The sequence below is a fragment of the Pelophylax lessonae genome, assembly GCF_965119305.1.
Source record: "Pelophylax lessonae genome assembly, chromosome: 5".
Classification (NCBI taxonomy): Eukaryota; Metazoa; Chordata; class Amphibia; order Anura; family Ranidae; genus Pelophylax; species Pelophylax lessonae.
The window spans coordinates 276706019-276732846 of NC_138772.1; the positions used below are offsets into that span (position 1 = coordinate 276706019).

The 26828-nt window shown below is 45.4% G+C and overlaps 1 protein-coding gene across 1 annotated transcript in view; it reads right to left on the reverse strand.

Moving 5' to 3' along the window:
* Positions 1 to 15918, reverse strand: part of CAVIN4 (caveolae associated protein 4) — a 52383-nt gene extending 36465 nt beyond the window's left edge. Inside the window, exon 1 of the mRNA XM_082259893.1 lies at positions 15379 to 15918. Within this exon, the coding sequence (XP_082116019.1) occupies positions 15379 to 15783 (405 nt within the window). The 5' untranslated portion in view covers positions 15784 to 15918. The remainder of the gene's footprint in view (positions 1 to 15378) is intronic.
* Between the last annotated feature and the right edge of the window lie 10910 nt (positions 15919 to 26828).

Genomic DNA, 26828 nt, shown 5'->3' on the forward strand with positions numbered 1-26828 from the left:
CTGCCTCAAAGCACTCCCCTATGTTGAGGGCATGTGGGCTAGTATGGTTCAGGAGGGGGGGGGAAATAACTCGCCCCCCTTTACTTGCCTGCTGGACTGCATGCTCGGATAAGGGTCTGGTATAGATTGGGGGGTTGGGGGGGCCCCATGCTGATTTTTTTTTTAATGTCGGCATTGTTTGTTTATATTCTGCTACATCGGGGAATACGGCTGACAGCAGATGAGTCATGGTTAAGGAAACCGCGGATAGCTTGCCGGCCCGCCCTGTAACAACTAGAATTCGGATTGGTCGATGGATTTTAGATTGATTCGAACTAAACTAAGCTAAACTAAATGAATTCTGAAAATGAATATTGAACCGAAAATAGTAACATAATGAATCTATCCGAAATTAAATGAATTTTTCTGTTCTGCACATGTCTAACAGGGACCAGCACAATTTTGAATCAAGTATGGCCAGGGTAGTTGTACACAAGTTGATCTATTGATAATTTTTTGCCAGCGCTGATGATCAATGTATTCTAACAGCAGGGAAGTCTCCCTGCTGTCAAAATACAATAGATAGCAGAGTGGGAGGGATTGCCCCATCTACATTGAGTGTGTAGGTGGGAGAATTAAGTTAGGTTTAACCAAAAGTAAATGACTCATGTCTGGCCGGCCTAGCTTGACAGAAGTCCTAAACCTCTCTGCTCTCTGGAATTTCAGCTCTCCTTTTTTGCGTATCATGCTGGATTATCGTGCACCCCTGCTACTTTAGACAATGACATGGGGATGGAGGAAATGTAATGGCTGGAGAAAGCAATCTGAGATGTTTTGATCCCTTCAGTCCCACCCCCTACCCTCTTTTCTTGATTAGACTGGGTTCTTATCAGTGTTTAAGCCCAGTTGGTCCTTGTAGTGCTGGTCAATATTTACTGTATGTGCAATAACTCTATGTGCCTATCCTACAGGGCTGGGGCAAGGGGTGGGCAGGAGGGACGGCTGCCCTGGGCACAATGGTTTATTGCAGGGATGTGGTCGCTCTGACCCTAACCCAGGGGAAGGAGGGGGGGGCGCAGTTTGACATCTTTGCCCTGGGCGCTGGATGACCTTGCCCCGGCACTGCTACCCTAACATTAAACAGGAAAGAAAGGCTAATAAAACCCAGGTTTAAAATGTTGCCTCTCCCCTTGCTCGTACACATGCGGCATACTGTTTATAAAATAGCTCAGTGTAAATACTTCTTTTTTTTTAAGTGTGTGTAAAGGAATTATTTTTGTTTTTTTAAATAACAAACATGTTATACTTACCTGCTCTGTGAAATGTTATTGCACAGAGCGGCCCCTATCCTCCTCTTCTGGGGTCTTCCACCAGCACTCCTGGCTCCTCCTTTTCTTGGTGTGCTGCTATAGGAAGCCGCTTTGTATTGTGGCAGACCTGCAGGCTCGATCCTGAGCCAGGCTACCTGCATCCATAGATGCAGATAGCGCAGTTCGAACCTCCTTCATTGCAGGATTTACCTGACAGCAGTAAGCAAAGTCTGTGAGAGTGGGGATAGAAGACAGGGCCACTGCAGGAAGGCACAGTGCTGGGGCGAGTAAGGACTCAGGTAAGTATAAGGGGGGATGAGGAGCAATACTGATACCTAAACATTTTTAAAGTGGTTCTAAAGCCTTAAGGTTTTTCACCTTAATGCATTCTTATGCAATAAGGTGAAAAACCTTCTGTGCTGCAGCTTCCTCCCAGACCCTACCTTTTTCTTACCTTAACCCGATCCGATCCAGCAATGTGCACGAGCGCAGCAGCTCCAGCCGCTGTCTCTCTCCTCATTGGACAGATTGATAGCAGCAGGAGCCATTGGCTCCCACAGCTGGCAGGTGAGGACATAGGGCTGTGAATCCAGCCCCTCCTTGACACAGAGGAGCTAGAGTATAATGATCATATGACCACACTTTAGAAGATTACGAAAAAAAAGTTGTATTTTGATTTGCCTATTAATCCTTTATAATGGCGAAAAGTACTGGATTTGGGACTGGCATTCAAAGACCTTGGACTATAAGCTGCTACCTTTGGTTGATTGTACACTGGCAAAAACTTCTGCTAGGGCCACCCCTGTAGCATATCAATATAGTCCTGCCCAATCTGTGAGGCTCTATTTTTTTTTTTTTTAGCAAGCAATGGAGAGGGACCTGTATCTTATACCGTACTCCAAGATAAGGAATTTATAGGTAGGTCAAAATTCCCTAATAATAATTAAAACTGCACTATAGAAAGCCCCAAATACAAAATTACTATGTAAGAAGCATTTTACATAATAACGTTTTGTGATTTCATTGGAAAACACTATGGAAGAGTTTTAGTTTTAATCGGTCTGTCTGAGCTGAGCCTGATTCTGGTCACAAGAGAGGAGAATTGGTTTTGAGGTTCCTTGTTTCCACCCTGGGGAACTGAAACTGTACGGGATTCTGTGACATCTTACTGTTTTTTTGGATAAGCAATTCTCGACTCACTTTTATGTAAAGGTCAGTTTATTCCAGCGAGCCTCCCTTTATATTTTATAATATACTGAGAAGTAGCAGAGTGGTGTGGTGGATCCTACATAAAGTCTATTCAAATAAACCTGGGGGAAAAGGTGTACCTGAGAACCTGTTTGATCAAACCCTACAGAGAAAAATGTTATATGACTAACTTAATTATTAGTGGTCAACACATTCTTGTAAGCCTTTATTTTTCTCCAAGAGCACACACAGATCTCTGGCATTATTTTGTGAGTTAAAGAATCAGTGTATATTAGGGACAATTTATTTATTTATCATGGACCTCACTATTGTAAATTTTAAACTCCCTATATTACTTTGATTTGAGGATTTTTGTTATATCAGAGATGTTTCACTTGTATTTGATGGGTAGATGATATAGTCTCTTTAATGCATGCTTGATTGCATAAGCTAGCTCTGATAGATTTGTGGTTAAGGCACAATTCCTATTATATTAATCATACAGTACAGGACACAAGGATGTGCAACAACATAGCAACTTAGATCTGCCAACAGGCACACAAGGAACACAAGGTTTAAGGAACTCAAACAAAATGCTGAAATGTCCAGGAGACACTAAAAGCTCTGGTAGAATGTGCTCTGATTGGAAGGGAGACCATTTTCCTTAAAGGCATAGGCCCCCAAAATGAGTTGACTGATCCTCCTGTCAATGGTTGAATGGTAAGCAGGGTGTCCTTTACAAAGGACCACAGGCAGGACAAAGAGGAACTCAGTCTTGAGAATAGAGGCTATAGTTTTCAGGTAGACCCTGGCAGTCCTGACCATATTCAGGCAATGTCATGTTTTGGGGCAGGGAATAGGAAAAAAGAGGTAATATCCACATTGAGGTGGAAAGAAGACTATCTGAAACAAAAGAAAATGCTTTGCTCTCAAAATCACCTTGTTCTTGTGCAAACCAAGAAAAGTCTCTTTACAAGAGAAATATGCTAACTTAAAAATTTGGATTTTTGGCTGAGTGTAAAATACATTTTACTGATGTTCATTACCGAACACCGCTCCTGATCTTCTTAATCATTGGGTTATACTGCCCCCTACAGGAGTAGGACACGAGGCAGAAAAAAAGTCTGGCTACGCCTATGGGCAGTCCCAGGGGGTATACTCCCTCTCTCTGCTATAGGTACTTAGTTTTATTACAAGCAGTGTCAGAAAAATTACAACTGTGTCCGTCAATGAACATTAGAGAAATTGATTTTACAGTGATTAAAAAATCGAATTTTCTCTTTCGTTCATTGACGGACACAGCTCCTGATCTTCTTAATCATTGGGACGTCCCAAAGCTGTGTTAAACATGAGTTGTGGGAACAGCGAAAAAGAAGCTCCCAAGGCTAACTATAGCCAACCAGGTAAACAAGAGATCAACCAAAACAACTGGAGCTCAACTGAAAAAAACAATACACCCTCAAAGAGGAGCAGATCCTTTAAACAGCAGCCTGCAAAACCTTGTGGCCAAAGGAAGCATCCGCTGATGCCAACACATCCACTTTATAGACCTTTGTGAAAGTGTGCACCGACGACCAGGTGGCTGCCTTGCAAACCTGCATCACTGATGCCTGATAAAGGAAGGCCCAGGAGGCATTGAGCGCCTGAGTAGAATGCGCCTTGACAGGGAAAGGAGGAATCTTACCCTTAAAGGAATAGACCTTAACCACCGACTGTCTGATCCATCTGGAAATGGTTGCAGAGGAAGCGGTCAACCCTTTCCTAGGCCCATCTGTGAGAATAAATAGTGAGTCTGACTACTAAAAGGACTCCGTAGCTGAAGGATGGTTAAGATCCAAACCACCGAAAAAGAGGGAGGATGAACCCCAAGAGACTCACACCATGCAATGTAGGTCTTCTACGTAAGATGGTAGATCTTCCCAACTTTTAACAGCATTGGAATCACACTGTCAAAGCCAGCGACTGTAAAGAAGATGGAAGATTGATCCTTGGGACAGCAGATCCTCCCTGAGAGGAAGCTTCCAAGGAATGTCTTTGACCACTAGATCGGCGTACCAAGCCCATTAAGGCTAGTCCGGGGCCAATAAGATGATCTGAATCCCTTCTGCCTCGATCCAGCGTAGAAGTCTTGGAAGAAGCTTTAGAGGAGGGAAGGCGTAAATCAGACGATACTGACCTCACAGGGCCCCAGCGCATGTGTGGGGTCTGCCAGAGGATCCCGTGACCGAGCCACAACTTCTGCACCTTTCTGTTGAGCCAGAAAGCCATCAAATCCACCTGGGGGATGCCCCACCGGAGACCCAACTAATGAAACACCTGCGGATGAAGTGACCACTCCCCTTGGTCCAACGCCTGCCGACTGAGGTAATCCGCCTGTCATTTTTCCACCCAGAGAAGGTATACAGAGGAGAGGGCTGGAACCATTCTGCCCACCTTAGAATGCTGGCTACCTCCAGAGCCACCAGGACACTTCTTGTGCTCCCCTGGTGATTGTCATAAGCATAGAAACATAGAAACATAGAATGTGTCGGCAGATAAGAACCATTTGGCCCATCTAGTCTGCCCAATATATCTGAAACTTATGAATAGTCCCTGGCCCTATCTTATATGAAGGATAGCCTTATGCCTATCCCATGCATGCTTAAACTCCTTCACTGTATTTGCAGCTACCACTTCTGCAGGAAGGTTATTCCATGCATCCACTACTCTCTCAGTAAAGTAATACTTCCTCATATTACTTTTAAACCTTTGCCCCTTTCGTTTAAAACGGTATCCTCTTGTGGTAGTTTTTCTTCTTTTAAATTTGCTCTCCTCCTTTACCGAGTTGATTCCCTTTATGTATTTAAAAGTTTCTATCATATCCCCTCTGTCTCTTCTTTCTTCCAAGCTATACATGTTAAGGTCCTTTAACCTTTCCTGGTAAGTTTTTTCCTGCAATCCATGTACTAGTTTAGTAGCTCTTCTCTGAACTCTCTCTAGAGTATCTATATCCTTCTGGAGATATGGCCTCCAGTACTGCGCACAATACTCCAAGTGAGGTCTCACCAGTGTTCTGTACAGCGGCATAAGCACTTCTCTCTTTCTACTGCTTATACCTCTCCCTATACATCCAAGCATTCTGCTGGCATTTCGTGCTGCTCTATTACATTGTCAAGCCATGGCATTGTCCAATTAAATGCACACTAGACATCCCTGAAGATGATCCATCCAATGTTCCAGGCACAGTCTGATCACTCAGAAATCCAAGACATTGATCAGTAGTCTGGACTCTTCCAGTGTCCAGATCTCCTGAACAGAATTTTGCCGAGGACGCCTCCCCAGCCGGACAGGCTGGCATTCGTGGTGACCAATGTCCAATACAAGGGGAGGAAGGATTTGCCCAGCCAAAGAATGAAGGGGACTCTTTCGGTCCCCAACTCAGATCTGACTGTCCAGAGACTGCGGATTCTTATCCCATTGGGCCAGAATCCCCCTTGCCGGGACTTCGTATGGAACTGTGCAAATGGAACTTCCTCATAGGTAGACACCATCATGCCCAGCACCCGCATGCAAGTCTGGAGAGATGACCATCTGCTGGACAGCAGCAGACGAATTGCAGCCTGCAGTTTGCCCAGAGGAAAGAGCACTCTGGCTAAAGCCGAGGCCAGAGTCAGGCCCAGATAGTCCAGCTTTGTGGAGAGAACCAGAGCAGGCTTCTGAAAATTCAAGCCCCAGCCAAACTCCCTTAAGCTCGTATGGTGATTTCCAGGTTTTCCACTAGAGCAATAGGAGACTCCGCTTGCAGAAGGTCGTCCAAGTAGCCCAGTACCGTGATCCCCCACTGGCATAACAATGCCAGCACCAGGGCCAATACTTTCATGAAGACCCGAGGAACAGAGGAGAGACCAAAAGGTTTCTCCACAAACTGATAATGCTCCTCTTCCACGGCAAAAGCGAAGGAATCACTGGAGACCGACACATATTGGAATGTGAAGGTAAGCATCCTTGATGTCGATGGAGGCAAGAAAATCCCCCTGATGCAGGGAAGCCGCCACTGTGCGAATGGGCTCCATTCTGAACTCCTGCACCCGCACAAAGCAGTGCAGTGCCTTGAGGTCCAGAATTGGACGCACCTTGTCTTCCTTCCTGGGAACTGTAAACAGGCTTGAGTAAAACCCCGAAATCGGAACCGGGACCATCACCCCTTGAAGTAAAAGGTCTTGCACCACCCCAAAAAGAGCCTGTAAGTGGACCAGGGACAGTAGCACATTGGAAGGAAGAACCGTACCGGAGGGTAAGAACAAAACTGGATCTTGTAGCTGGACCAAATTACCTTGTGGACCCACTTGTCTTGTACCAGGGGAGTCCATGTGTCCAAGAACCTGTGAAGACATACCCCCTAACCCGGATACAGGTGAGGGCGTACCTTCATGCTGAAAGGGCCTTGTCCACGGGTTTGGAGAAGCCTGCTCTCAACTTGCCAGACCAAGTTTGCTTGGATCCTCCATAGGAGGCCCCGAAGGGCTTCGATCCCTTGTCAGTCGGCCCTGAGGACAAAAAAACATTTTATGAGCTGAGAGGGCCCACATCTACGATGAGGGTCCTTGCCCTTAGTAGCCTGCGGAAGGAAGGTACTTTTCCCCCATGTGAGACCTTTAATGATGTCATCCAGGGTAGCACCAAATAGGCAATCTCCCTGAAAGGGAAGATCAGTTAAGGCTTTTTTAGAAGTCTGGTCCGCAGACCAGCATTTGAGCCAAAAGACACCCCCAAGGACCATTGCTGAAACCGAGAGCCAAACCAGTAGGGAAGCCGCATCCAAAGAGGCATCACAGATGGTCCTCCAGCTCAGCAAAGGCAGGGGGGAGCTACTCCCCCTCCAGGTAACAGCGCAAAAGCTTGGAACCATTCGGTCAGAGTCTGCGACACCAGGGCCATGGTGAATATCGGCCTCAGTGCCGAACCAGCTAGGGGTGTACATATTGCAGGCCTCAGCCTCTGTCTTCCTGTCGGAATCATAGTTGCCTTGTCTAATCTGGAAAAAACCAGAGGGTCCACCACCGGTGGAACAGTCCACTTCCTAAGAAGGGACTGATAGGGATATCGCTTAGCAACTCGCTTAAGGACCCCAAGGGAACGCTTTGGTTGTCCTCACTCTTTAGTGAAAACTCTGTCAAAATAGGAGGGGAAAGGGAACACCTTTGCCACTCTGGATGGCTTGTGAGTGCCAAAGGGAACCTGCGCCTCTGTCGCAGATGCTGCTGCAGCTGTATCCCCCAACTTTAGGTCTCAAGCACAGATACAATCAGTGCGTCCACCAGCGTCGGTTGCAGAAGTGGAGGAATTTTCCCCGCTATCTGAGGATTCAGGGCCGGTGGTCGCAGACCCAGCAGGGTGACCCATGTCCTCGGCGACCGAATCAGATTCAGGATCTGATGAGACAGATGAGGCAGGGGAAGGTTGGGGCACTTTATGCCAGCCTGTCGCCCAAAAACCACCGCCACCTGGGACACGAAGCACTCCAGGACCACAGTTAGTGCATCGATAGATGGATGGGACCCGGAGGGCCCCGCAGCCCCAGAGAGGGGATCAAGTGGGGAGATGTGCTCCACATACGACATGAGTCACCAGGGGGACCCCACAAAAAGGTGCAAAAACACTGCTAAGGGACAACGCCCACCGCTCTGGAAGCACCCCCTAGTCGCCAGTAACAGAGCACCCAATCGATCCTCAGCAGAGAGGGTGAGGACCCCACCAGATTCACCACCCAGCAGAAACCAGGCACCGCAGCCACTAAGAGAACCTGCACTGCACATGTGGCGATCAGCAAATGAAAAGATCCAGAAGTCAGCACCAGGAGATTAGGACGGGCTCCCACTGCCGAAATCGGCACCCAGAGGGCTCTACTGTCATGGCTGCTGCTATTTTCAAAAGCAAACCACCGCAAAATGATCGCCGGCCTACACAAACATGGCTGCCATGCATTGAGCACACAGTCTAGATTAAAATGGCTGCCCTGCCCGGGACCAGGAGGCTCCCAGAGACCCAGGAGAAATCCTGAGGCCTCAGAAAACAGCACAGGCAGCAAGGGGGGCCCTGGCAGGAGCCCCCACCAGGTACAGCCCCCCCCACAGCTGATCGCCCTGTTGCCGGCGGTGCAATCCCCCACCCCCATCACCAGCACAGCACCCTGCCCCCAGCCTGAACAGTGGACCAGGCCACCCTATAGCCCCAGCATCAGTGAAGGAGGGGGGGGGGTGGATGGGGGGGCAATATGGCCCACAGAGACCATCAGACCAATGAGGGGGGTCCCTAACAGGAAGGAGGGGAACCCAGGGGGTCTGACTTTCCCATTGAGGGGCCCACGTCCACCCCAGGGGGAGAGGGGGAACAGTTACTTACCCTCCTAGGAACCAGGCAGGCACTGTTACAGATAGAACCTCCTCTCCATCTAAATGATGGGGCTGTCGGCCCGGAGGAATGCTGCGACTCGGGCTGAGACCCGGTCGTATACGACCTCGCAAGGCTTTTAATTCGCAGTTCAGCCCCGGTCTGGTGGGGCTATGTTGTGGCCGAGCTAGCATGGAGCTGAGGTATGTGCGTGCTCGCTGGCCAGACTGGGATGACCACTGGATCTAGATTATCCAGCCTGTCCCCCAGTCCATCAGTTGATTGTAGATCTCACAGGAAAAAAAAACAGGAGAAAAAAAATCTAAAAAGAAAAAATTGCTAGGACCAGAGAAAAAAAATCTATCTAAAAAGAAAAAATTGCCAGGACCAGAGATGCCAACAAGGAACTAGGTCCTTACTCCTGACTAGACAGAAAAAAAATTAGTACCTATAGCACAGAGAGGGAGTATACCCCCTGGGACTGACCATAGGCATAGCCAGACTTTTTTCCTGCCTAGTGTCCTACTCCTGTAAGGGGCAGTATAATCCAATGGTTAAGAAGATCAGGAGCTGTGTCCGTCAATGAATGAAAGTGAAACATGTCTTACAGATGAGATGGCAACCAAGAAGGCAAACTTAAAAGTTGTGTCTTCCAAAGGAATGTCTCTAATTGGTCAAAGAGGATCCATGAAAATCAGAGGGTACTAAGGTGAAACAGGAGGCCTAAATGGGAAAATGATGAGAGCAACTTCCTGAAGAAAAGTACTGATAAGGTAATGTGAAGCTGAAGAAAGGCCAGAAAAATAATGAGTCCTAAAGTTAACCTTTCTGTTCTCACACCAGAAGAAGTAATCCTTCAATATATGATGGTGAAGCTGAATGAGTTTGATTTCCTTGCTCTGAGTAAGGTGGGAATAACCAAATCAGGAACACCCTATCTTTTAGAACTTGTTTCAACAGCTCATCAGCTAGAAATCTGAAAATGTCTTTGTACCACATTCTTCTGGATCAACTTAGTTTAATGCAAATTACCAGGATCCCTTCCTCCTTTAAATGGCACAGGAGTCAAGGGATGATCTTCATCAGAAGGAAGGCATAAACCAGTTGGTTCTCGGTTGCAGAACGCTAATGGGTAGTTTTCACTTTATTACTATGTTGAATGTAATGAACGACATTCCCAGTTCTAAGGCAGGATTGGAGATCCACCATGCTAGGGAGTTCTTTGATTGACTTAACAGAAACATTGGGCAATTCAAGGATTGGGTCTGCTTGTTGCACATCTTAAAGAAGTTGAATTGAAGGGGCCTGGAGTGAAATTGGGCAAAGAAAAGTGCCTCAAAGGAAGCCATCAAGAGGCCCAGCACTCTTCCATACAACATCCTCAAGTGGAACAAGCAGACCCAATCTTTGGATGCAGAAGCAAATTGAGGGGTGGTGTTGTAACCTGAGAATTCAAGAGGTGGACCTTAGGGAGGCAATCTTCTCAGGAAGAAAGATTCTGGCATGGACTGCATCAAAGTTTAGACCCAGGCACTCCATACAGTATAGGGGATAGAGGGTACACTTTGGAAATTTGATTATCCAGCCAAGGGTTTGAAGGAACTGTATGGTCTTTTGGACATTGGCAGACAGCCTTGGCTGAGGAATCTTTAGTAGGTAACCTAAATGCCCTGGGTCAGTAGAGGAGCCAAAAGAGGGGCAAGCACATTTGTGAATGCTTGGGATACAGAATACAGCCTGAATGGTAGTGCCACAAACTGGAAGTGCTGGTCCCCCACAGCAAAATGCAAGAAGTTTTGGTGTGATGGGAAAATGGGACTATGCAAATGGGCATAGTTTATGACTACTGTTGCAAGATACTCCATTTGTCTGAGAGAAGTATTGACAGACCTCGTAGATCTTCTGAAGAAATTCTGGTTCTGGCAACCAAAAGAATTCAGGAATAGTGGCAGAGAAATCTGCTTCTGGCAGACAGGGAGCATGGTGCGTACCTGAGATGGTGCCAAAGTCAGACGAGGGGACTATAGGATATTGCTCTGGGAAAAGGAAACATCTATCACCCTGAGCATTTTTCTGTATTTAATGTAGGCAGTCTATGGAACACATGCTATTAGGGCTCTTCCACACGGTCCGCCTCCGTAGGCGGATCCGTGCTGCTCAGCAGGGGATCGTAAACACATATCCCCGCTGAGCAGGAAAGTAACATCTCCCTCTCCGCTCTGTGTGTGGAGAGGGAGGTGTCAGAGCCCCATGCGTCTCTATGGGGGAATGAGAGCAGACCGCCTGCCCGCTCTCATCCGATCCCATCCAATCTGATCCCCTGGATGGATGGAAAATAGGATTTCCATCCATCCGGATTTCACAGACAGGATCGGATGCGGATGGCAGCGGGTGTCAGCAGACATGTCCCCGCTGACATCCGCTGCCCCATATGGATGCATGGGGATCCGATCAGATCCGCCTAAAAAACTGACAGGCGGATCTGATCGGATTGCTCGTGTGAAAGGGGCCTAAAGCCTCGTATACACGCAACGATTGTTGGCCGACCGATCGGCCGTCTTTTGTCCAGTGTTGTTGTGTTGGTTGAAATGTGCTCTAGACTGCACACAAATTTTCTCGGCCAACAACAACCAAATTCAGAAGTGATTTCATGTGATGGTTAACTTTCTGTGCGTTTTTTCTTCTCTGAGCATGCCCAGTCTTGCTCATCTGATTTTTGTCTGCCGAAATCCGTACTGACTGATGGAAAATCGGCCGTTCTATTGACGGCCAACAAAAATTTTATAGCATGCACACCAGATTTTGTTCGGCCGAAAAGTCACAGTTGGTTGTCGGAAGCATCATACTAACGAGCCGACAATCGGCCGATCGGACACGGCCGAAAATTCACGGCCAACAATCGTTGCATGTGTACGAGGCTTTAGTCCTTTTTGTGTCAGCTCCATTGTGCCTGTGATCTGTCATTGCTAGTGAGAAGATACCAAGTGGGATACTCATGTTTCAGGAATAGTTTGACCTGTGGATAGTGTTGACCTGTGGATAATGCCAAGAATTGGATTTCATATACAGGGAAACCCTGTCTTACTGTATCCATGACACCAGGCCTATTAAGATTAAGGCTCCATGTACACGGGACGCTGGAAATGGCCGTTTAGGAGCAGTTGGGCGTTTTTTTCAGAAGCCCCTGAACCCATCTACATTTTATCTTATCTGTCCATGTACACCAGGTCGTTTACAGTCATTTGCAGGCAGTTGTGTTCAGGGACTGTTTTTAGAACGCAATTATTTGCGTTCGAACGTGTGTTTCCCGGCGTTTCAAACGCACAAACGCGTCCAAACGCGTCTAAACGCGTCTGAACGCATCTGAACGCGTCCGAACACGATGACCCGCGTTTAGCGTTCGCGTTTTTCCATTTTAAAGGGGAATAATTTTTTTTCACCTCTAGGAACGCTTCTAAACGCAAACGCCGCTGAACGCACGCTAAACGCGGGTACAAACGCGACTGAACGGACGTTTCAAACGTCTTAAAAATTCCAGCATTCAAAGGGACTTTTAACAACGTCCCGTGTACATGGAGCCTTAGTCTTTGCCCATCAAAATAAGCATACCCTGAAGTGGTTCTTAGGGTCATTATACCATAGACATGGACCATGACCTTGGACTTGTCTGTGCAGCTAATGTCATGCATTGGCATTTGTGCCATGGTGAGCAACTAACACAGGTTCCAATGCCTGAAGCAAACATTAAAGGCCAGCTTGCACTTTGGGGTCCAGGTACAGTCCCCTAGGTACACACTAAGAGTAACTGATCTGGAAACTGCTAGGTAGCAAAAGGCAATAAGCAGTCAAAAGCTGACAGAAAGTTCAGATGAAAAAAAACTTCAAGAAATAAATACACACCAGAGAAAAAAGGTCCATCGCCTAAGGAACTAGAAAAAAACTGAAGCCTCACAGAGTGGACAGGGTATATATGGTTATGCTCTAAAGGCAGCCCTCACTCCTACTTTAAATGGTTAGTCCACCTTTTGAAAAAAAATTAAAAGGTGAACTAACACTGTACACCCTCCTCACCCCCCCCCCCCGCGGTTTGGGCATTTGAAATCCCCACTCTTCTCCCCCATCTTTCTGCGGGGCTTTTGGGATGAATCAGAGAGATTCTCTGTGCCTGCAGTGGCCAATCAGAATTGCTCTGATCTGTCTTAGAAGCCATGCAGAAAGAAGTGGGAGAAAAGTAAGAATTTTAATCCCTGGACTGCTACCCTTTGCTGCATAGGCACTGACAGCTCATTGCCCACAGAGATAAGTACAGCAGGGACAGCAAGGGTGGGGAAGGTGTAGGGTGTTAATCTCTTTCATTTTTTTCTGAAGCAATTACCAAATAGCAGTTATTTTCAGCTGGAAATGTTGGGATTCATTTACTAAAGCCAAATAGGCTGTTCACTTTGCAAGTGAAATTGCACTTATCAAGGGAGGTATCCCCAGAGCTTAGTGAATGCAGTGCAATGTCACTTTTTTTTAATAATACATTTTATTTGGTTTTACAAAGTACAGTACTTTGCAATGTCACTTTGCAAAGAATACCCAATCACGGGCAAGGGAAAAAAAAAGAAAGCTTTTTGCTTGCACATGATTGGATGATGGAAGCAGAGCTTCACCTCATTCACTAAGCTCTGTGAAAATTGCCTTGCAAAGAGCAACTTTCCTTGCAAAGTGTACAGTCTATTTTTTTTCAGTATATCAACTCCTTTGCCTGTTAGGGACAGACTCGGCTTTGCTGGCTCCCAGGTCCATACAGTATAAAGAAAGAGACTTATGTGAAATTTTATCCACCTATCCTATCCACCTATCCACCTATATCCACCTATATCTGGACTCTATGCCTGAGGTTTTCATTATGTGGTGAATATGTGCCGAATATAATTGTATTATAAGACAAGATTTAGGATGAATGAAGAATGTTGAAGAACAAAAAATTGTGCATATTTTGCAGTGACGTTAATAGTGCGAAAAGCTATAATTTCCGATAAGCAATTCAGACTGGTTCCCTTCTGTTCCCCAGGCCACTGAGTGGACGATGCAATTGCTTCCAACAAATCCCCATTTCCCTCTCTTCCACAAATGTCCCTCTTTTAGATCTGATGTATTGATTGATGTGTATAAATTAATTAATTATCTAACCATTAAGTATATTTATATTGCTACTAATTTTATAGACAGCCCTTTGTTTATGCATATCTCTCACTATGTCATCAGGGAAGGGAAATGGGCAGAATTGATGTGGCAACATATCCTATTCTCCTATTCAAATAATAAATAATCTATCAGTTTTCACACAGAATGATTGTAATCTGAAAATATTCTCAGCACCTGACATAGTTACGGTCCCTAAATCCTCATGTTACCATTCACAGTGGCAACAAATAGGACAAGCTGGTCAGCATTTTCAGCTACTTTGCCTGGCGACGAAAACTACCACATCTAAATATAGACTCTATGATCTGAAGCATTACCCCATGTCATCGGAGCCAGCACTGTCACATACAACTATGCTTGAGTCATTGTAAAGTAAGTGAAATGTGGAGTGGCGATGGTAAAGAAAACCAAACAGTTGTGCAGGACATTAATAAAATGCTACTAACATGTAATAAACTACTGTGATTACAGATTACACCCATAATTACCTTTCTGCTGTAAGAACTATTGATATGCTAATAACAAAGCTATAACTGATGTCATTACTATACAAACAATGACAAGTTAATTATGTTTTCACATTTTGAAAACCTATGGATGAAAAATGAACATCTGTCATAATGAAGGCGCTTTTATGAGTTATAGAATACGTTAAACCTAGAGAATGGTCTATAGATTTTATAAATGATATAAGAAAATATAGACAAGAAGTAATAGTGGAATAGAAATATAGCTAATAGCAAATTAAAAAGAGTAAAGGTTTTGTCTGCAAAACTAAAAATATACAGCACATAGGGAGTATGATTGAAACAATAAAACTATGGTAAAAAAATATAAACCCAAATGATTCCCAAAACAACCAAACCACCAATATCTGTCAAGTTTTTTTTCCAGCCTGCAATAAAAAGACAAAGGGGTTTGATTTTCTAAAGGCAAATAGACTGTTCACATTGAAGGGGAAGCTTTACGTTGAAAGGGTATTTTTCCCAGAGATTAGTGAATGAAGTAAAGGTCTGCTGATGTCCATCATTCAATCAAATGCAAGCAAAATTTTATTTTTATATTCTAATTTGCATGTTTTTTTTTTGGCAAAGTGAAATTTTCCTACATTTACTAAGCTCTAGAGAAAACCCCCTTGCAAAGTGCAACTTCCTTTGCAAAATGCACAGTCTGACTGCCTTCAGTAAATAACTTAATTTGTAAAATATGGTTAGGTCCTATATATAGGTCCTAACTGAATAATGATATTTTCTCTTATACTTTTATAATCTGACCCTGATATAACTACTGAATAGATAGCACTCACCAATATTTCTGCAAGTGATATGATGTTACTTACCTGGAATATTACAACTCTGAATTTGTTCTTTTTCAGCATCTCTTCTTGCTTGGATTCTACCTTTTGCACTTGATCGCTCTGTCTATCTACTCGAGATCTTACATCTTTCACATTGGTGCTAACTTTACGAGTCTTCTCCAGTAGTTTATTTACTGTGTAGCTGGTATTGCTATGAGCCTGGGCTAGTTTTAGAAGGTCAATTTGAATGGTCTTGATGGCATTCTCCATTTCTCTGTGACGTTCTTCAATTCTCTTCTGGCTGGCTTGCACAGTATCCACAATTGTGGCTACTTTGTCAAGAACTGAAACGATAGTCAAGGCAGATTCATGATCTTCGTCATCTTCTGAGACAATGGACAAACGGTTTGAATCAACTTTGTCTGAGGTTCTTTCAATGTGATCCATTTTTTATGCCAAAACTGCAGGAGCTTGAGTCCCCTGGTTAGTGTTTAGGACTGTAGGAACAATTCTGGCATCAGAGCAAACAGACAGCTGCCTCCGAAGACCTTCAACATAAAATGGAAGGCTCCACCCTGAGGGGTTGGGAGGACATTTATATCTACTCATCATTCAAGCACTGAGAACTGTGGTCAACATGCCTTATGAAATACCAAGCCACTAAAATTAGGAAACATGCTCTGAGTAATAAATCCATGAAAGAAAATACTGTGGGATAGTCAACTCAGATATCCAGTTGCAGGCCATCTGTTGAATCAGAGTGAATGAACAGGTTACTAGCACTAGATTGTGTAGTATACAAAAACACTACATGATTACTAAATGTACACTGCATATTAGCTTACTGACAGTGAAGTGCACAGCCCAACATAGTCCCTTTCAAACATTTGTGATTCTGCACTTATATTTATCCCATTAGAAAAAGAAACTGAATGTAACAAGATGTATTTCTTTTAGTCACCTTAAAAGAGAAGTAGGGCCAAATTTTGTTTGGCTCTACTTCTCATGTACCTTACAGGACCGCACTTAGTTCTGCATTCCTGTGACCTGTATTCAGCCGACAGTGGGCTAAAGTTCGCTGGTGGCTGATGTCACTCAGCTGGTCCAGACTTGGGAGGGATCCCAACTTTAATGTCGGAATCCACCCAGATGCCTGACCAGCAGATGGCTTAGCCTCTCAGCATGCTGCTGAGAGCCTGAACCCAGCTGCTCCCGCCCCTTCCACAATCCAGCACTCCAGTCAGCACTGGAGGGGCAGAGCAGAGAGCTGATGACTGACGGCAGTGTTATTTTTGGTGTCAAATTTCAATTTAGTCTTGGTCATAGTCTTTTTACTAAAATGCCTTTATAGTTTTAGTCATCTGCAACTGTTTAAGTCATATTTAGTCAACTAAAATCTGCTCTAAATGTTTGCCAACTAAAATATCCTACAGTTTAATTGACTAAAATCTCCAGTACATTTTAGTTGACTAAAATCTAATGGGTTTAGTCAAACTGTAATTCATACTTTATACATTTATCTAGAATTTCCAAACACATTATATACTCCTGGTATAAACACAATCTAATAAGGAGGCCTGTAATTCACAGTGAGGAGTGCTCAGGATGGTCTGAGGAGGCCTGTAATGCACAGTGCTCTGCACATTGGTCTGAGGAGACCTGTAATGCTTGCACACAGTGCTTTGTATGGTGCTCAGAAGGCCTGTAATGCACACAGTGCTCTGGATGGTGGTTTGTGATGCACAGCACTCTGGACGGTTGTCTAAAGAGGCCTGTAAATCCTGCACAGTGCTCTGGAAGGTCTAAAGAGGCCTGTAATGCACACACTGCTCTGTTCTGTGGAGGTCTGTAATGCACAGTGAGGAGTGCTCTGGACAGTCTGAGGAGACCTGTAATGCACACAGTGCTCTGTTCTGAGAAGGCCTGTAATGCACAATAGGGAGTGCCCTGGGCGGTCTGAAGAGGCTTGTAATGCACACACAGTGCTCTGGACAGTGGTCTGAGGAGGCCTGTAATGCACAGTGCTCTGGACGGTGGTCTGAGGAGGCCTGTAATGCACAGTGCTCTGGACAGTGGTCTGAGGAGGCCTGTAATGCTACACAGTGCCCTGGGCAGTCTGAGGAGGCCTGTAATGCACAGTACTCTGGATGGATGGATGTCTGAGGAGGCCTGTAATGCACAGTACTCTGGATGGTTGTCTGAGGAGGCCTGTAATGCTGCTCAGTGCTAAGCACACCACGCCACTATGGTTGCTACCTTGCTTGCTGGCAGGGGAAACACTCACTAGCTTTACAGGCAGAGCTCCAGGGAAACTGGAAGTTCACGTGGGTAAACATCCCTCTCTCAAATTTTTGTTCCGTTTTCATTCGTTGACAAAAATGGAATTGATTTTCGTCATAGTTTTCATCAATCATTTAGTTTTCATCACTGGAAATATGCCACTGACAAGAATTATGACGAAATTAACACTGACAGTCAGCAGCTCTCTGCTCACTGAAGACCAAGAACTGAGCGATTGGCGGTCATTGAAGGTTAAGTTCTCGGTCTTATAGGCGGCAGGGGACAGATGCAGCATCAGACCGATACTGCATCCACCTTAGTGAGTATGATAATTTGTTTTTTCTTTAAACCCCACATTTCTCTTTTAACATTTTTTTTAACTCTTGTACCTATATAGCCCTTTTAGATCACAGAAATTTTTATTTTTTTAGCCTTGAGCCTTTTCCTTTGCTACTAACGTTGTCAATACTTATGATAATTGATAGTGAAGTAAGAGTTTAAGAGTACCATTTGTCCCCGTATGCTGGGGACAGTTCATGTTTTAAGGGTGTGTCCCTAGGCATTGTATTTCCCCAGCTTTTTATACACTATGCTATTATTGAGGCAGTCAACTTCTGAATTTGCCCACCCAGTGTTTTTTTTCCCCTTACTTTGTTATTAGCAAGGCTGTTTGCTTCTCTTATGGTCTGCCCACCACTGCCAGCTTGATCTGTAGCAGCATAGTGTCGGAGGAATTTTTAAAGCACATTACAGAATTCCTTGAAGCTGCTGAGCACAGACAGTGTGCCACTATGCAGTGACCCTGGACTGGCATGACATGACAGAGGACACAGGATTACATCTCTGGAAATGGAGAAGTATTATAGCTTTTTGCACACAAATGTCACTGGGACCCCTTTGCTGCCTGCTCAAAAGTTAGTGTATTTTTTAAGGTTTCTGACTAAAGCTGATTGGGTTCTGCTGTAATAGAAGAACTCAGGGGGAAAAAATCCCCATGCCTGCACCACAGGGGTAAGTGCTCATTTTGTGTAGGGGTGAGCAGAAAGTTTAAACTCACCTGATCCGCCAATCCTCTGGAAAACCCCGCTCCCTCACGTCCAGCGGTGTACTGTTCCTGCCGCCCTCACGTCCAGAGCCATGTATGTGATGATGTCAAGAACAGTTTATCGCAGAAGACAGCTAGACCGTGGGGGGGCTGCAGCGGCAGAGACTGGTCTTGCTCTGGGAAGATTGGCAGATTAGGTAAGTATATCTCTGCTCTTCAATCCCATAGACAAAAATGAGCAGTTAACCCATGCTTTAAGTTCCAGCTTCTTGGCACTATTTATGTATGTACAGTGAACTGCAGTGATGGAGCTGGACTTTGTTACTCCTCATCCATGTGCACAGGTTCTGGTATCTCAACACATACTGCTTCTGGACCTCCTGTGCTAAAAAAAAAAAGTAGAGGCATTAAGAAATGATTACCATTCTGGTGCCTGTCTTGCAACAGTGCAGTTTTTTTTCCAGAACCCTACACTTTGTGTGTTACTTATTTCCGTCCCCTGCAGTCTATGTGTTACTTTCTCTTGGGGGTATTTACTAAAACTTAAGAAATCTGGTACAGCTCTGCATAGAAACCAATCAGCTTCCAGGTTTCATTGCATTCAAAGCTTAATTGAACAAGCTAAGTTAGAAGCTGATTGGCTACCATGCACATCTCTACCCCTATGTGTTGCTTACTCTTGACCCTATTCTATGTATTACTCACTCCCGCACTCTCTGCATTATGCACCTCTGACCCAGGTACTCTGTGCATTACACACTCCTTTTCCTGCATTCTGTGTGTTATACACTCCTGACCCTTGCACTTGTGCATTGCGCAATTCTGAATTCTGCACACTATTTATTACTTGGAAACAAAAAAAAAGCAAGAGAAGGGCGCACCGACCTAGTGCAATATCATAAGACATTTATTGGAAAGTAAAAAAGAATGCCATACATCATACTCACAAACGTATGCTGAAAATGTGCATATAAAAACTCCTAATGCAGTCAGAAGACCTCCAGGACTGGGATACTTTTCAGTCAGACGTTCGTACTGATGGGGCTGATGTCTTTCAAGGGAGAACCCTCTTCATCAGAGCCACCATCCCAAATGACTTATTACACATCTATATAGCGCAGCAGAGCAGACAAGACCTTCCATACTGGTTGGTCCTGCCCCTCAGACATCATTAGCATGGAAATGATTAAATGTGATAAAATGTGATAAAATATACATAAACCTAAAACCACATTAGTAACCCATAAGCCACAGACCTATAGTCAGTCACAGCAAAAATTATGTAAAGATTGTTATAGTATAGTAATTAACAGTGCCATACATGCAAATATTAAAAATACATAAAAGTACACCTACTATATCCATTTAACAGCCCAGGATTAGCCAAACTGCTCATCAATGGGCTCAGGGGTGGATTCCAAAGCGGGGAGGTGGGGATTTTACTGTCAGCCCAATCTGAGAGGAGCAGCAGGGGCTCAAGCCGCTCTCCCGGTTTGCACCAAAGCCCCCTTGGAGTGCACGCTGACACTGGAAACCCGGAAGTTCAGATGTGCATGTATTCCACCAGCTGATATGTCACCTCCGGCCTCAACCGATGTCACATCTGGCTTGATCGGGATCCCAGAATTGACGAAGCGCCAGCTAGAGAAAGAGCTGGACTGATTAGCACAATAGTCGTAGCTATTCCAATAGGGAGAGTATACAAGGACTGGAGGGCCATAAAAATCAGAAAAGCCTGTATTAGGCCTTTGGTAACTTTAACAATTAAATAATGGATAACATGTAAAGTATTATAAAATGATATAAAATAAGGCTATAAATAGATGAAAATGTTATAAAAAAAAAAGGCTGTAATGATGTCTCCAGAAAGTCACTTATAGGGACCATACAGCTATCAGAACTCCCTAGAACTGCTCCTGTTCAAATAAAAAGGTGGAATCGCATACAATTGTATGTGAAAAAGTGGTGAGGAAAAAAAAAGGAGGAGGGGGTGGGGAAAGCGGATCACACCACCATATTTTTCCCCCCAGGAGAAGTTCTAAGAAGTACATAGGAAGGACACTAGTCAATCATCAAAAGACTAGACTGCCTAAACTAAAAATAAGTTTAAACTAATAACTTCATATGAACCGGGATCTGAGATTACATATATAATGGCATGGATATCTTACTGTACAGTGACAGAATCCAAGGACTAACAATTAAATCCTAGACATAATCATGGGACTCAAGTAATAGAATGACTGGGACTAAATCAAAGCCAATATGAAAAGAGGGGAGGAAAAAGGGAAGAAAAGGGGAATGGAAGGGGAAGGGTGCAAACCACTCAAACATATTGCAAAGGAAAGGGCTCTAAACAGGCTAATAAACAGGTCTGACGAATGGAATAAAATGGGGAGAGAGAGGCCAGTGCATCAGTCTAACAAGAAGGTCAGGGCAGGGGGAATTACATCACTGACTGGAGCTTAATTTCTTCATTCAGCCCTTTGGGGATGAGAGAACCTAGGGTAAAGATCCAGAACGCCTCTCTACTGCAGAGTTTCTGATATCTTCTACCATTGTCTAGGTCATTATTAATGGATTCAGTTCCAAAAAATTTAAGGCCCTCTGTGCTGCTATTGTGCACACCCGCAAAGTGTCGAGGGACTCTGAATCTTTGTTTTTCATGGTGGTGATATTGCTGTTCTGCTCGCTTATTCTAACCCTTAATGGACGTTATGTGCAGCCCACATACAACAGCCCACAAGGGCATAGTAGACCGTAAATCACGCATGAAGTGCCACAATTGATGAATTGCTGAATTGTGTGCACTTTTTCATTCGTAGCGGTCACTTCTTTTTTTTGCGGTGGCACATAGGAGCACAGGTGCCACAGTTGCTGATCCCACACCTGTAACTACCTTTCTGATCAGAAATGGTACGGTGTTTAGGACACCCTTCCTCACGTTTTTTAATCTACTTGGTGCTACCATACACCTGAGATCCTTGGGTTTCCTATAAACCACATAAGGTTGGGAGGGTAGATCATTTTTCAGGAAGGGATCTTGCCTAAATATGTTCCAATTTTTCTTCAGAATCTTATTAAACAGAGGTGCTTTCTTGTTTTATCTAGTGCAGAATCTCGCTTTGCTTTTTCCAGTCTCCACCTGAGTGTGTTTACTTGGGGATTTAGGGGAACTTTCTCCATATAAGGAAAATTATTTGAGGAATGTTTGCTCCAGATGGCTTTCCTCATAACCCTTCTCTTTGAACTTGTCCCTAAGGATTTTGCTCTGTTTCTCATAATCCTCTCTCTGGGTACAGGTGCGTCTCAATCTGCAAAATTGACCGAAAGGGACATTTTTGATCCATCTAGGGTGATGATGGCTACGTGCATGCAGATTTCCCGCACTTGGCTTAAAGTGGGTCCTTGAGATGATACGACCTTCGTTCCCTACCCGCAGTTCTAAGTCTAAGAACACAAGGCACTTTTCATCGACCACGTGCATAAACGTGATACCATACAAGTTTGCAGAGCAATGTTTTAAGAAGCCTTCTAGCTCTTCATCTGACCCTTTCCAGATGAATAACACATCATCTATGTACTGTGCATATAGGACATAGATGATGTGCATAAAGGGCCAGGTTGGCTCCGAATGGGTTATTGGCCCAGATGTATTAAGATTTCCAAAAGCCCATAAAGAGATTGGCGTAACTCAGAGCAAACCTTTACCTTCACCTGCCCGTAGTAATTGCTCAAAAAAGAGAAGTAGTTATGTGTAAGCATAAATTCAATGCTATCAAAAATGAAACAAGCTTGCTCATGATGAAAATTCTGACCCGCCACTAAATTATGTAAAATAGCCTGAAGTCCGAACTGGTGCTGTATAGAGGTATACAGAGTGGCCACATCGAGTGAAAGCCATCTGTAGCCCTCCTGCCATGTATATGACAAGAGGATATCCAAGGCATGCCCTGAGTCTTTTATTAAAGACGGTAAGGTGGTGACTATACCCTGTAAGAAGTGGTCCACATAGCAGCCCAAATTACTTGTTAAGCTGTTGATCCCAAGAATGATGGGTCTACCAGGAGGATGGATGGGATCTTTGGAATATGGTAGAAGTAAGGTACCATTGGATGTTTAACATATAGGAACTGATATTCGTCCTTTGTTAGTATTTTAGCATTGAGGGCTTGATAAAGGAGGCTTTTCAGTTCCTCCCTATATGTACTGGTAGGGTTACAGGGGAGTCTTTCATAAGTATGTTTGTCCCCCTATAAGCCTATCCACTTCTTTAATATACACATCTCTCTCCTGTATCACCAGACTACCACCTTTATCAGCTTTCCTTATGATAAATTCCATTCTATTAATCAAGGTAGAGAGGGGGCTTCTGATATCCTCATTTTTCTTACCATACTACTTGTATTTCCTCCCACTACACAGGGCTTTGAATTCCTCCAAAACCACCTTGGTGTGTATGAGCCTTGCCTCAAACGTGGGGAGCCGGGAATCAACCATCCCCTCACATTCTCTTTCTATATATAGTTCCTCTAGAACCTTTAACATGTCCTCATTTAGCTTATCAGTGGGAGAGGGGGGGGCACCTGATATTTTTTCGTCATTGGTGTCTTTATTCCTAATGGCAAAATATCGCTTAATCGTAACATTCCGTGTGAACCTATTGAGATTGATAAAAAGTTCAAACAAATTAGGGGGGCTTCCTGGAGCAAAGTTGAGTCCTTTTCTAAGATTTAGTTCCATTTCGAAAATACAGAATTGGGGAGATTGAAAATCTTGATAGTCAAATGTGTGTTTACTTCCTTCTCCCTCTTTTTGTGTTTCCTGCCTCCCCTTCTCCCTTGTCTTGTTGGTTTCCCCTTTTCCTTGAATATTGGTGTAAGGCCTTGAACGCATTCATCACTGCGGGTTCTGTCTCCCCCACAGCTCCCAATGCAAAAACCAACCCCAAAATAGAGGGTTAGGAGCTGTGTCTGTCAGAGGACTCTGAGAAAAGGATTTTACGGTAAATTCTTACAAAAATCCAATTTTCTCTTACGTTCCTCTGACAGACGCAGCTCTCTATAGTTTCTTCACCAATGGGAAATCCTATAGCAGTGTAGGCATGAGGGGTAGGAAGAACGCAACCAACAACCGTTAATGTTTCAACAAGGCTAGAAAACGTAGCCAACAGGGCAACAGAAAGCTCTCTAAATCCAACAGAAGCTTGCCTGAAAAACAAAAATTCACCCCATAAAGAGAACAAAAAATCTCTGCAGAAAACAGCGCCCAGCAGAACTCTGCGGCCAATCATCCAAGGATGCCATCAACTCAATCTTGTAGAATTTTGTAAAAGTGTGTACGGACAACCAGGTCGCCGCTCCACACACCTGAGGAACAGAAGCCTGATGGCAAAAGTCCAAGAGGCACTCACAGGGAAAGGAGGAATCTGACACTTCAATGAATAGACCTGAACAATGGTCTGTCTGATCCACTTTGATATGGTTGCAGCAGATGCAGCTGAACCCTTATGAGATCCCTCAGGAAGGACAAACAGGGAGTCAGATGTCTGAAAGGAGTCCGTGGACGACAGGTAAACCCTGATCGCCCAAACCACAGCCAGCGAATGCAAGGCAAATTCTTTGGGATGCTTGGGCTTCATTGAGGTGGAAAGCCGACACCACCTTAGGGAGAAAGGATTGGTTAGGTCACAGAACAACCTTATCTCTATGAAGACCAGATAAGGTGAACGGCAAGACAGAGCCGCCAACTCAGATACCCTGCAAGCAGAGGTGACAGCCACCAGAAAGGCAACTTTCTGAGATAATAAAGGCAGAGAGATTTCTCTGATATTTTCAAAGGGAGGTCGTTGCAAAATGGACAAATCCAAATGCAGAGCCCACGGAGGTAAAGGGGACCTCCTCGGAGGAGCCAAATGATGAACCCCTTGAATAAAGGTGTGAATCAAAGAGTTAGTTGCCAAGGGACATTGAAAGTAAATGGCTAAGGCCAACACCTGATCTGTAATCGTGCCCAAAGCCAAACGTTGCTCCACACCTTTCTGCAAGAAGGCTAAGACCCTCACCACCGAAAAAGAGCGAGTCACACCAGGCAATATACTTCTTCCGAGTAGGTTAATAAATCTTCTTGGAAGTCGCCTTCCTAGCTCACAGCCAGGTAGGAATAACAGAATCAGAGAGACCTCTGTCCCTCAGCACCTGGCCTTCAACAGCCACGCCATTAAAGCCAGCGACCGTAAGGCAGGATGGAAGATCGGCTGTGAGACAGCAGATCTTCTCTCAGAGGCAGCTGCCAGGGAGGTTCAATGACCATCTTTACTCGGTCTGCGAACCAAGACCGGCGAGGCCAGTCTGGGGCCACCAGAATCACCTACACCTGCTCCGCCGCCAACCTGCGGAGGAACCCGGACAACAGTTGTATCGGAGGAAAGGCATAAACCAGCCGATATCAGCTCCAAGGCGCCACCAAGGCGTCTGTGGCATCTGCCAGAGGATCTCAAGGCCTGGCCACAAACCTCTTCACCTATTTGTTTAGGCAAGATGCAAACAGATCCACCTCCGGAGTTCCCCCCGGGCACACAGGAGGTGGAAAAACCTCCGGATGCAGGGACCTTTCCCCCTCATCCAGAACCTGACAACTCAGGTAATCTGCCTGCCAGTTCCCCACTCCTGGAATGTGAACTGCGGAGAGGGCAGGAACAAGTCCACCCCCAGCCTGACAGGCTGGCATCCGTGGCGACCACCATCCACAACAGTGGCAGAAAAAACCTGCCCTGGCTCAGACAGAAGCCACCAAAAGAGCTCTGACCTTGATTGATGGCGGAGACAATCATCCTGTATAAAGACTGTGGGTCCGTGGCCCACTTGACAAGAATCTCTATCTGCAGAGGCCCTGTGAGAAATAGAGCGAATGGGACCGCCTCGAAGGTCGACTCCATGACCCCCAAAAACCTCATACACATCCGCAGGGAGGAGAGACAGTTGTCCATCAGCAACCTGATCTCGCCCTGTAAGGTCTGAAAAATGTCCTCTGGGAGCAAGACCCTCACCTGAGAGGAGGCCAGGATCATGCCCAGGCAGTGCAGACGAACGGACGGAGTCAGCGCAGACTTCTGGAAGTCGATGGTCACACCTAACTCCTGAAGCGTTTTGAGAACTCCAGGTCACTTGACAGGGTGACATGAGAGCTCGCCCTCAACAGGAGATCGTCTAGATATCCAAAGATCGCAATCCCCTTTTTGCGCAGCAAAGCCAGCACCGGGGCCAAAACCTTGATGAAGACCCTGGGTTTCTGACCTGCACCGCCTCCCTGGGATCCTTCAATGGATCCTTCAATGGATCTGGAGATAGATGGAGACAGGGTGGAGAGAATCTGTCTGCTGGGCGAGACCAAAATTCGGTCTTGTACCCTGTACGAATCAGGTCGTGAACACATTCGTCCAGATCCAGAGACGGCCAGGGTCCTGGAAAGCAACGCAGACGTCCCCCCACCCCAGAAGCGGGTGAGGGCATCCCTTCATGCAGAGGAGGATTCATCCGCTGAACCAGACTGGCTAGTGTCAGACTTACTCGACCAAGCCTCCTCGTTCCCTCCAGAGGTTTACCTTTTTCCTGTGCCCCTGAGGCACGAAAAATCCCCCTATGAGCCTTGAAGGAAGGCCCTCGCTTGCTGCGAGATGCCTTACCTTTTGCGGATTGGAGGAGAAGAGTACTCTGTGAGACCCTCGATTAGCTCATCCAACGAGTCACCAAAAAGGCGTTCACCCAAAAGTGAAAGATCAGACACAGCCTTCTTAGAAGCCTGGTCCGCCGACCAGCTCTTCAGCCCCACCATGCAGCGAAAGGCGATCCCCACCGCCAATACTCTGGCGACCAGAGGAGCCTTGTCCAGGGCCGCATCACACAGATATACCATGGCCTGGGCCATCTGATTCAGGAGCTCAATGAGAGTTGGAGGAATCGACTCAGCCAGCAAGTTGCTCTTAAGCACCTTGAGCCATCCCGTGACTGTCTGAGAAACCAGGACGTAGGCGAACACGGGTTTGAGGAGCAAGCCCGTCACCAAGTGCAGGTGGCGGGAAAGCGCTTCCATGCACCTGTTCACCAGGTCCTTAAACACCGGGGAGTCATCCACGGGTACCAACGTTGACTTACCAACCGTGACACAG